This window comes from Eubalaena glacialis, chromosome 14 (genome assembly GCF_028564815.1).
Source record: "Eubalaena glacialis isolate mEubGla1 chromosome 14, mEubGla1.1.hap2.+ XY, whole genome shotgun sequence".
In the NCBI taxonomy this organism is placed as follows: Eukaryota; Metazoa; Chordata; class Mammalia; order Artiodactyla; family Balaenidae; genus Eubalaena; species Eubalaena glacialis.
Genome location: NC_083729.1, coordinates 35,460,533 through 35,472,710, shown reverse-complemented (window position 1 = coordinate 35,472,710; position 12,178 = coordinate 35,460,533). Strand labels below are relative to the sequence as shown.

The window sequence follows — 12,178 nt, the reverse complement described above, 5'->3', positions numbered from 1 at the left end:
TGGAAAAGCATTCTCAGCCCAAGGGAGTCCATGAATCCATAACGGTCAACATTCTTAGTAGTACTTAGTTTACCTTCACATATGAAAGTATTAAAAACCTTGAGTTATGAACACTGAAGCTCTTATTTCTTTTTGACTACAGTCTAGAATACAATCAATATTCAGTAAGGCTGTAATTTACTGCAGCTGGGGCCCAGGCTCCCACCCTCCCATTCTTTATGAATTCTGAGAGCTTTCAAAGTCAATTGTTCACTACAAAGTTCATTGTAAAAACACACAGATTACAATAAAATGCTATTGTGATTTCCAATTTCAAACAAATTTGAGAACAAATTTTCAGAATTTCTCTGGGCTTACAGATACACTCAGACAAAAAGAAGTAAGTATATGTGCTGCAGTAAATTTGTCAGTCTTATGAAGTTCAGCAGCGGCAGTATTTTAAAGTGAGAAATAGTCTTGTAGAAATATTGCCCCTTAAAACTGAAATCATATTACATCCTAACCAAAGTGCTTCTATATTTCACAATACTGTGATCAAATACATCCTCCAGAAGTAATGATCCAGCAATCTGCTAAATGAACAGGCCAATACTCCTATGTAAATAAAATCTATCAATGACTTCAATTATCAGTGCTTTATCTTTTTTGTCTTCTTGAGACAAAAGCATGTTAATGGATGACTAATAAGAAAATAAATAAATAAATAAACATTTAAAAAAAAAAAAAAAAAGCATGTTAAAAACCCAAAGCAAGAGTTTTAAGGCAAACGTGTTTTTTTTCTACCTTACTGGTGAGTTCCTCCAATAGGGATACTCTGTAAAGCTAATTAAATTCTTATTTAAACCTGCTTGGGGTGGAGGGGCATAGTTCAAAATAAATATTCTCTTCTGAACCACGTACACACTTGGCTATTAGGTAGTTTACAGTATTACTCTTCTTCTCTACTGTACACACACACACCCTCCCTTCGAGCATTCCTCTAAAGTTGAGCTACTAAAATTGTAGTCCAAGGCCCAGTCCACAGCTGTTACTATGTAATGAAATGAGTACAGAAATTAAATGAATTATAGTATTTGAGAGTTAATTTTATATCTATTGAATCTAATAATGAAAAATGGGGCTTGCATTTTTATAAGCCTACTTTAAATTTCATTTTTCTACTCTCATTTTTAAATTTTACAAAAGCAGTCTAAGATACTGAAAACTCTTAAAAATCCTCCATCACAAATAATTTAAGAAGTATAGCTCTGAAGACCTAAGTTAAATATTTTGTATATATAAAGTCACCAAATATCTTGTGTGCGAAGGCTTCCTATGTGCCCCTGCACAAGCTAAGCACCACGGATGCATGGTGTCTGCCCTCACCAAGCCTCCGCTCCAGCAAAGATGCCTGTCCACGTGTCATCTCGTCTCCAACCTTCCAAAGCCCAGCTGTAGTCATGTCCCTCACCCAGAAACCTTCACCGGTTCCCACAACTGAAGCATAAGAGTAAAACATTCCTGACAAATTCCCAGCACTGCTGTCCTTTACTCCTTTCTTTTCCCCTCCAGACTTCACTTCTCACTCATGGAGGCAGGAAGTACCACCTGTTGAGGGAAGAACAGAAAAAGCTTCAAGGAGGAGGAAAGGGGGCAGAAGGTCCCTAGCTAGCTAGGAAAGAAGGAAAGGAGTCCAACGGGTGAAGCCTGGAGGACTGAGTAGTCTTAAGAAAAAAGAAGGACCTGAACAAAACCCACAGGTGGGAAAAGTGGAGACAGGCATAAAGAAGAACCTACAATGAACAGCAATTTCTTTCCTGTGTTCTTTTCTCCATTTAGGTTGCAGCCTCTTAAATCTCTATTCTGTCAAACACGTTTAGTAAAACATCCTCCAGCAATAAGGGGCTTTTAGTCAACCTCATACTCACGTCCATTTCTATCCCAGACTTAGAAAGTACATTATTAAAAAACAAAAAACCAAACACTTTCCATTTTGGAAAGTCCATGGTCTGCTCGAACTAAAGAACAAATGGAAAAGAACTTCCTTTTCTCAATTTCTGTCCTTCTTCCCAACAGATCCTAAATGTCAGGAGGGGTCTTAACTTGGGTTCTATAAAAGGGCTTTGAAGGGATCTCCTGAAATTATATGCAAAATCTTGTATGTGCAAATATAGATTGGGGTGGGGGGACAAGATTAGATGCTCAAAGAAGTTAGTGGCTCCCTTCTCCCCACGAAAAAAAGACCCTAAACATTAAAATGAATCTCAGAACAAATTGGATGGCTAATAAAACATACAGAATATGAAGAAACATATAAATTATACAACGTAACACACCAAAAAAAAAATCAACAGCAAATAACATTAAATTTATCCATAAGCATAACTTCCAAAACTTCCTGAGACTGTATAATTGTTACGCGCACAAAGCCTTCTTTCAACATGTGTGCAGACTAAATCTTTAGAAGAGCGACACCCAAGCTAGATAGTGACTAAATAAAATTTACCGTGAAGTTGTTTTCTATTTTAACTTTATATTCTTCCTCCAAAAGATCATCATCACTGTATCTGAGTACAGTTTAGAGGAGAGGAAAAAAGGGTATGTAAGATAAACAATGTCGGTGAGAAGCGGCTGCAGCTCCGGGCAGAGGAGGCAGGAACCCGAAGGCGAGCAGGGTCCGGGCGGGCACCATGGCCGAGGTCACCACCACCGAGGCGGTGAAGCACTGAGACCCAGGTTCTGCAGCTGCAGGCCGGTGACGCGGAGGAGAGGGCCGAGCACCTCCTGCGGAAGTGGAGGGAGAAAGGTGGCCCGGGAACAGGCTCAGGCTGAGGCGGCCTCCTTGAACCGCAGGATCCAGCTGGTTGAAAAGGAGCTGGACAGTGCCCAAGAGCGCCTGGCCACTGCCCTGCAAAAGCTGGAGGAAGCTGAGAAAGCTGCTGATGACAGTGAGAGAGGTATGAAGGTTATTGAAAACCAATCCTTAAAGGAGGAAGAAAAAATGGAGCTCCAGGAAATCCAACTCAAAGAAGCTAAGCACACTGCAGAAGAGGCAGGTAGGAAGTACAAAGAGGTGGCTCGTAAGTTGGTGATTATTGAGGGAGACTTGGAAGGCACAGAGGAGCGAGCTGAGCTGGCAGAGTCCCGCTGCGGAGAGATGGATGAGCAGATCAGACTGATGGGGCAGAACCTGAAGTGTCTGAGTGCTGCTGAAGAAAAGTACTCTCAAAAAGAAGACAATATGAGGAAGAGATAAAGATTCTTAACTGATAAACTCAAGGAGGCAGAGACCCGTGCTGAGTTTGCTGAGAGATCGGTAGCCAAGCTGGAAAAGACAATCGATGATTTGGAAGATAAACTGAAATGCACCAAAAAGGAGCACCTCTGTACACAAAGGATGCTGGACCAGACTCTGCTTGACCTGAATGAGATGCAGAGCACCCCAGGCCCACCCTGCCGCTGCTCCTCCCTCTGACCCCGACTCCGCTGAGGCCAGCCTGCCCGAAGCTGACCTTTAAACTGACGGCTGATCTTTAACTGGAAGGCTGCTTTCTCCTTTCACCACGTCTCCCACCCCCACCCCTGTGTCCTTTTCGCCAAACTGTCTCTGCCTCTCCCCAGAGATTCCATTTGGGCTAGAGGCTGAGCATCTTTGGGAACAACGTTTAAGGGAATATGAGCACAATGTCAAGTGTCTTTAAAAGCATGCTGTGATGTACACATTTTGTAATTACCTTTTTTGTTGCTGTTGATGTAGCAGCCATTTGTAAAACATTTCAGATAATTCCATAGTTCTGAAGCAGCAGTCTAATCCCTTTCTCACTTTTGGAAGGTAACTTTTCAGCTTAATGCATATTGCCCTCTCCGTAGAGGAGGGGAAAAGGTATGGGCCTGCCTTCCTGAGAGCCAAACAGCCCAGAGAAGGACTCCATTTTGGAAAGCCTTATTGCTCTGTAAAAAGTACCTGCCAAACCAGAAAGGTGATTCCAGAAGAAGTTAGCCAAAAAAAAAAAAAAAGCGCTGTTTAGGTTTTCAGTTTTACGGTATCTTTGGGCAACTTTTTTTTTCCATCAGAAGTGACCAGATGAAATTAAGATGGTGAGACCTCTGAGACCAAATCCTTGTCCCAGCTCTACCCCATTCCCAACCACTCACAGAATAGATCATGTGCCCCTTATTTTGAGGTGACCACTTATTTGCTCTCCCACCTCCTTGAAAGAAAGGAAAGAAAATTATGTTCTACCACTGGTTTAGCCATATGAAACTCATCTCATCACCCTTTTCTGGGTCTGAAGCTGCTGTCTCTAAAACTGCCATCTCATTGTGTGTTGTATCAGTTAGTGCTGGAGAAATCTTGAATAGCTTATGTACAAAATTGTTTTTAAATTTTATATTATTTTGAAACTTTGCTTCTTTGGGGTTGGGGCACACTGGTCACCCCATCTGGCTGTGAGAGCCCTCTACAATCTGGGCTGGCAGTGTGCTGATCTTTTAAAGTTTCCTTCCCTACCCAATCTCCCCTTTTTCGTGAGGTTTCAGTGAGGTCAGTTAGGTGTGCATCCTACAGCTTAATTGGCTTAAAATGTACTCCCCTTTGGTGTGGTCTCTTTGGGGGCCAATTGGGGAAAGAAAAAACAATAGTGTAACTGTTTTGATACTGAACATTGATAAATGTCTTTTTGAAATAAAGAACCAGTCCCTCCAAAAAAAAAAAAAAAAAGAGAGAGAGATAAAACAATGTCGAACTGTATTTATCAACCAATATATTCAGTTTTGCACCTAAAAGTTCTGGGGAAAAAAATTGAGACAAAAATCTATTTCAGGACTTCCCTAGTGGTCCAGTGGTTAAGAATCTGCCTTCCAATGCAGGGGATGTGGGTTCGATCCCTGGTCAGGGAACTAAGATCCCACATGCCACATGGCAACTAACCCTGCACACTCTAGAGCCTGCGTGCCGCACTACTGAGCCTGTGCGGCACAACTAGAGAGCCTGCTCGCTGCAACTACTGAACCCACGCGCACTAGAGCCCGCTCGCTGCACTGAAAGATCCCACATGCCGCAACAAAGATCCCACATGCCACAACTAAGACCCGACACAGCCAAATAAATAAACAAATATTTTTTAATCTATTTCTTTAATTTAAAAAAAAAGAAAAAATACTGTAATTCTGCTTTCTAACTGAGCAAGTAACATTTCAAATAGGATTTAAAAAAAAAAAAAACAGGGACCTTCATCCTATAAAAGTGAATTTTCTATAAAAATAATGATTGATACCTTATCCTAGGAATTTTGTTTAAAAAACACACCCTATTTCTTTTTTTCTTTTTTGGCCTCGCTATGAGGCTTGCAGGATCTTAAGTTCCCTGACAAGGGATTGCCCCTGGGCCGCAGCAGTGAAAGCACCCAGTCGTAACCACTGGAACACTAGGGAATCCCAAAACACATCCTACGTATTTAGAAGAAAGTTAATAAAATAGGTTAATATCCCTTCTCTTAGCTTATCAATTAGAATATATCAAGTGTTGGGACTTCCCTGCTGGTGCAGTGGTTGGGAATCCGCCTGCCAGTGCAGGGGACAGGGGTTCAAGCCCTGGTCCAGGAAGATCCCACATGCTGCAGAGCAGCTAAGCCCACGCGCCACAACTACTGAGCCTGCACTCTAGAGCCGGCGAGCCGCAACTACTGAGCCTGTGTGCCCCAACTACTGAAGCCCGCGTGCCTAGAGCCCGTGCTCCACAACAGGAGAGGCCACCGCAATAAGAAGCCCACGCACCGCAGCGAAGGGTAGCCCCTCGTTCGCCACTAGAGTAAGCCTGCGTGCAGCAGCAAAGACGCAATGCAGCCAAAAAATAATTAATTAATTTTAAAAAATAATAATATATCAAGTGTTCTTAAATTCATATTTGTATCTTCTAATCATGTTAAATTTCCCCACTTAGCCAACTTGACCTCTGACCCGCTCAAGGCCTTTCTGGAACTCCTGTGGCCCCTCTTCCCAAGGCTACCTCCTTCTCATCCTTTAGGCCTCAACTTCAATGTCCTTAAAGTCCTTCACTCCCTATCCAAAGGAAGCAACCTCTGTTATTCTCTATGTCAAGGCTCTTGCTTATTTCCTTTCTAGAAGTTAACACCATTTATCGCTATTTTCTTTACACCTGTTAACTCATCTTTTCATGTGTCTCCCTCATGAGAACGGAGACCCTGTGTGGGCAGAGACCATGTCCATATTGGTCACTGTTGTACCTGAGCCTAGCATAGTGCCTGCTACATAACAAGTGCTCAAGAAATATTTGTTTAATTAATTACTTAAAGTGAGATCTCTCACATCCCTTCAGAAATAAAGGTCCTATGTAAATATTTAGTAATTAATTAGCCTATCGCAGTTCCTTTTTATCAATACTCCATCCAAACTGCCACTCTCTGAAATTACAGAGACTCTGATCTCTCACAGTTCAGTCACCCTCAGTCCCCTAAGGACTGCTCATATATTAATGACTCTTTGAGAAAGCAGAGGGGCAGGGAGAAGGTGAGAATGTCAGGGAGGGGAGGGACTTTTGAAGTGAACAGTAGTATAATGATAAAGAAGTGTGAAATGATCCAGGTTCCAGCTAGATGTGTAACCCAGGCATTTAAGTGACTTAACCACAGTGTGCTTCACAACAACAATCCATGATGCATCTACCTTAAAGGTTTAAGGTACTATGAGGCTCAAAAGAGGTGACAAACGTGAATCCCCAGATTATATGCTTCCAGAGCACCATGCTCTGATGTTTGTAAATTTAGCACAGATGCAATTTTCCTTCTGCTTGTGGAATTATTTAGCTGATGTCCGTCTCCACTACTAGACCTATCTTGTTCATCCTTCAATTCCTAAAAGTGCATATCTAAAAGTAGCAGGTCCTTAGAAATATTTGTAAAATGAATGAATCAGAGTACTTTGTAAACAGTAAAGCCATGTACAAGTATTAACATCAGACATCTGAGAAATTCATTAATTCAAAAAATGTTTACTTAACTATGTGCCAGCCACTACTCTAAGGCACTTGGGATGCATTAGTGAACAGAAAAGATCACTACACACATAGAGCTTACATTCTAGTTTGGGAAAACAGGCAATGAAAATATAGGCACAACTCATTTTATTGCACTTCGGTTCACTGCACTTCTCAGATATTGTGTTTTTTACAAATCAATGGTTTATGGCAACACTCGGTGGAGCAAGTCTATCAGTGCCATTTTTCCAATAGCATTTGCTTACTTCGTGTCTGTCACATTTTGGTAAATCTTGCGGTATTTCAAACTTTTTCATTATTATGATATTTGTTATGGCAACCTATGATCAGTGATCTTTAATATTATTTTATGACCCACTGAAGGCTCAGATGATAGCTAGCAATTTTTAGCAATAAAGTATTTTTCAATTAGGCATGTACATCTTTTTTTAGACATACTGTACACTTAATAGACTGCAGTATGGTATAATCACAACTTTTATATGCACTGGGAAACTAAAAAATTCATGTGACTCGTTTTACTGCAATATCTGCTTTATTGCAGTGGTCTGAACTGAACCCACAATATCTCTGAGGTATGCCTGTAAACACATTAATTAAGTATATTTGAAGGTGATAAATGATGTGGGGGAAAAAAGCAAGGTATGGGGGGCTGGAAACAACCAGACAGTCCTAAGGTGGGTGCATATGAGAAATAGCCAAGAGGGTCCAGTGGTTAGGACTTGGCGCTTCACTGCCATGGCCCTGGGTTCAATCCCTGGTCAGGGAACTAAGATCCTGCAAGACAGGCGGCGCAGCCAAAAAAAAAAGAGGGAGAGAAACAGGCAAGAAAGAGCTTACTGCACTTAGAGCCAAATGAACAAAGCAGGGAGCAGCCAGAGAATACAGGTCTCATAGGGCAATATTTCTCCTTGAATCCTAGTTAACTTTCTAAATAAGCTGATGCAGTGAACAGTGTGGAATTGCCTAAATTCTTTTTTTTTTTAAGCCTTTTATTTATTTATTTATTTTTTTTTTTTTTTGGCCATGCTGTGCGTGGCTTGCAGGATCTTACTTCCCCAACTAGGGATGGAACCTGGGCCCCAGCAGTGAAATCACCGAGTCCTAACCACTGGACCACCAGGGAATTCCCTGGAATTGCCTAAATTCTTATACCTTACATCAGTAATATAAAAGAGAAGCACATCAGGAAGACATCTCAACAGTTCCCACCCACAGACTGACCTAATCCTGAGGCCATTTTCTTCATTTGGTGGTGGTCTCAAATACTATGGAAATTTTTTTAATGCAAGGTCCCCAGGGTATCCCCAAAAGTGAACCAAGACCTCAACGCTCATAAGCCAGGCATGCCCTTGGCCAGATCTGGTTTCCTGGGACTCAGAATGGGACCAGTCTCCAGATGGTATTTTGGGGGAAGGGTATTAGCTAGACAGCCCCCAAACATTTTAACAATGTGAATTCTCACCAGCTACACAAGTAACCCTCAACCATCAGAAATCTATGGTCCATGTCATTTATGATTGTTTGAGTGCCTCCACTGTAAAAGCTCAGCTACTGCCAACAGTCATAATGCCTCTGATGTCCTGGACACCTGCGATTAGGGACAAACCTTGATGTAAAAGTTTTATTTACTTGGGCCTAAGGGACAAAAAGTCACTTTATAATTATACCAAAACTGTATTCTTATTAGTTAGCCTAGTCTAGAATTTTACAAATTCCCTTAAATATCATATTCCCTAACTTCCTGCTTCTCAAGCTGAAACAGGAAACAATTCACTAAAAAGGGAGAAACACAAATTATGACTTCAAATATAAAAAGGGACTGAGTTACAGGAGTGACCTGCTCTGAGACACTCCAAGCAATTTGAAGAAATCTTACAGATGTTACATATTCAATATCAACATTTAATATCAGAGGTAATTATAAAAAGCAAAAGAATATTCAGAATCCTGCATAATTCTCTAATCTGAAATCTCTACTTTCAAAGAGTCTGGAACTTAAAGTAAAATCATCTCTTATACCCTTTACCCAATTACCCTTCAATGGGCAACAAATATTTCTTAATATTAGAATCAAGAACACTCAGTGTATACCTTGTTAAGTTCTTCTATCCTTCTGATGAGGTACGGATTGCTAGAGGAATTCTCAAAGTAGACATAATCTGCAATTAAAGGAAGTAAAGAGCTTAATCTTTTCAACAGAAAGTTCACATTTGTCAATTTATGACTTTTTATATCAGGTAATTCACATTCAAAATGAAGCACGCCCGTGATTCATTTCCTGGTAAAAGCAAATTGAGTAATGCAGCCTTAATATATTCTCTTTCTTATGTGCTTACCATTCACAGACCCTTATTTTCCTGGCATTTTCATTTCAATTAATGTTTTATTCAAGTTCTCCTAGACTTCTGTCCCACATGTGTCATTTCTTTAATAATAAACAAAAAGACACCTCTTATCATTGAGTAGTCAGAGCTGACTAAACATGTGTCTTTCATACGATAACTGCTTCCACATCTTTTCACTCCAATCCAATTTGCCCTGGAGTAGGCTTCTCACATAAAACTATTGACCTAAGACAAATTCAGAGCATCTTGAAAGGCTTAGCAGCCCAAAGTACATTTCAATCACCAACTTAAAAAAAAATGAGGTGAGCAGAGCAGAAGCACATTGACAAACTTTTTCACAGCTCTATCTAGGAAGATGAGGGGGCGAAAAAGGAGAGGGGTCACTTTTTGAGAGGCAGAGCTCTGTGGAGGTGATACCAGCCATATTTACCATATTTAATCCAGATCCATTTAGGGTCTCGTTATAAAGCAATTGCTGCAGCCTTTCAACAAAAAGCATATAAATTTTCAAGTGTGGTTTTTCCTCTCATCTAATAGGCTCACTGGAAACTTCCCACTGTGTGTTTATTTGAGAGGCTGGGCTGCAGTGTTATTGTCTATCTTAGTGGCTCTTTCCCGTCTCCCTTCTGCAAAGTGGCCTCATTTAGCCAGGCCGTTCCCACCACCATCCATCAAGGAGCTCGGCTAATGAGCAGAGAAGAGCCAGTCTCACACACAAACACGTCACTTATCTGAATTATTATTTTACCAGGAAAGAGGGAGGAGGGCGTCGTGAGTAGGGAGAAAGTTTGTTTGACCTTATTTCTCTCTTCTGCAGAAGGCTGGGAAGGAGGCAGACAGCAGAGCAAACGTCCAGGCAAAGCTCCACTCCCCACCCAAGGCTGCGGTGCCCCGGCCCCTCTAAGCCCCATTCCTGGGGGGGGGGGGGGGCTGCACAAGAAACGTAAGGGAGAGGGACGGAGGAGAGGTGCAGGGCCCTGTCCCCGCAAACAGGCCTATCCAGCTGTGCCCCTGGCTGGGCCCCCATCGCCCCCACCCACACTCCCAATGAAGGGGAGCAGTAGAGGAGAGATGTCCCTCCACTCTCTCCAAACCCCCAACGCCTAGAAGTCACGCGAGGAAAGACCACCCTCTTAGGGGGCTCGACGGCCCCTGACCCCCATGGGGGTTTCACGGGCTGAGGGGGAGGTGGCGTCTGATAATTCATACCCCCAAGTACAGGCCTGGCCTAAAACCCTGGTTGGGATGCGGGGGTGTGGATGGGCCCCGGTCCCTTGTGGGCCACGGTGGGGGAGGGGAGAGGGGAGGGGGGGCAGCCCCGGCCCCCTCCGCAGGCCCCCAGCCCCATGCGCCCTCAGCCCGGGCGCCCGTGGCTCCCAGCGGTTAGGGTGAACTCGCCCCTACCCCCCACTCCCGGAGCCCGCTCCCAGACGGGCCGGGTCGGGCCGAGCCTTCCTACCTCCGACCCGGTACATGTTGGCCGCCATGTCCGCCCGCCCGCCCGCGGAGCCCGAGCCGAGCCCCGCCCGCTGCCGCCGCCGCCGCCGCCGCCGCCGCCGCCGCCGCCGCCGCCGCCGCCGCCGCCGCCGCCGCCGCCGCCTCAGCCCCGGCCGCCGCCGCCGCCGCCGCCGCCGCCGCCGCCGCGCCTAGCCGCGGGGGGGAAGGGAGGGAGGGAACAAGGGGAGGGGGAAGTGAAGGGGAGGGGGAAGTGAAGGGGAGGGGACGCAGAGGGGTGGGAGCAGGTGCCCGCCCCCAGCGCCGGGCTAGCGAGGCAGAGTTCCCGGCCACCCGGGAGGCCGGAGCGCTTGGGGCCAGCAGGGAATTGGGGAGGGGGGCGGCTTGGGGGACCTAACTGGAAGTGGAGGGTCCTAGGACAGGGGTCCTGGACCAAGCCGAGGCCTGCACCGCAAATGCGGGCCAGGGGCTATCAGAGAATCGGGGTGGCGGCAGGGGCTCAGCCTCTCCGGAGCCCTTATCGTCCCAACCAGCGTACCCCGGCACCTGCCCACCCCGAGACAGGGCTTCCTCCCCGCTTCTGTCCCTGGAGAGCCCCCGTCTGTGTGACCTCGAGCACGTGAGCCCCTGTCTCGGTGCAAACACTTGGATGCAAATAAGTGCTCGCAGCAGGGCGCCTTCCTCGTGGTGATGGTAATGCGGCGGGCCTGGAGCCGGCAGGCCCTGGAGCCAGGAGGACCCCAGGTGCCTGCAGCTTCTCCGGGCAGAGACGTATCTGGGGACAAGGCTAGAAAAACAGGTCCCTTCCAAGTCTACCGTAACTACGTTGTCAGGTCTATCCGCGTTCACCCCAAAACCGGGCTGAATAAAACCTATTTCCCCACACCTGGAGGCCTTGCCTCTAGACAGGCTTGCAGTGCAGCCTGGCTGGGAGAAGAGACCATTAGAGGAGGGGGGCTTCCTTTGCCCGTACGGGAACAGGGCCCTACAGTTCATCATCACTACAGCCCCTCAAAAAAGAGATCGTGCCAATCAGCTTACTGTTGATGGACTGTTAACTGGTTATGTACCTAAAGCTTTTAAAGTTATTATTTTCCCATGCGAATTCTCTAGACAACCCCTGTTTTCTCAGCCTTCATACCCTCACAGAAACAAAGAACCAAGTAGAGTTGAATCTGAGCTGGCTCTCCCCCAAAATGAACACAAACAACTTTCTTTAGAGAAGCCAATCCATTCCAAACTACTCCCAGACATTGTTGTAAAATACACATGAAGATGATCCCTTACTGTTGTAGGTTGTTTGGAGTTTCTGGTGCTTTACAGCTGTGTGTTGTTGACTCTGGGTTTGGGGTCTGTGCAGGGATGGGAAGTGTCCCCAGAA

At 44.8% G+C, this 12,178-nt stretch overlaps 1 protein-coding gene and 1 pseudogene across 4 annotated transcripts in view; one reads left to right on the top strand and one right to left on the bottom strand.

Annotated features, from left to right (window-relative positions):
* MTA3 (metastasis associated 1 family member 3) overlaps positions 1 to 10,879 on the bottom strand; it is a 163,941-nt gene extending 153,062 nt beyond the window's left edge. For 3 of the 4 annotated variants that reach the window (XM_061168800.1, XM_061168801.1, XM_061168803.1), the window contains exons 1-2: positions 10,802 to 10,879; positions 9,089 to 9,156 (exon numbers count right to left, since the gene is read on the bottom strand). In XM_061168800.1, coding sequence (XP_061024783.1) covers positions 9,089 to 9,156; positions 10,802 to 10,829 — 96 coding nt within the window. In that variant the 5' untranslated portion in view covers positions 10,830 to 10,879. Of the gene's footprint in view, positions 1 to 1,365; positions 1,583 to 9,088; positions 9,157 to 10,801 lie in introns of those variants that run through there. The other variant, XM_061168802.1, reaches the window with a different exon arrangement.
* On the top strand, positions 2,670 to 3,667 carry LOC133074789 (tropomyosin alpha-3 chain-like; annotated as a pseudogene).
* Positions 10,880 to 12,178: the final 1,299 nt, after the last annotated feature.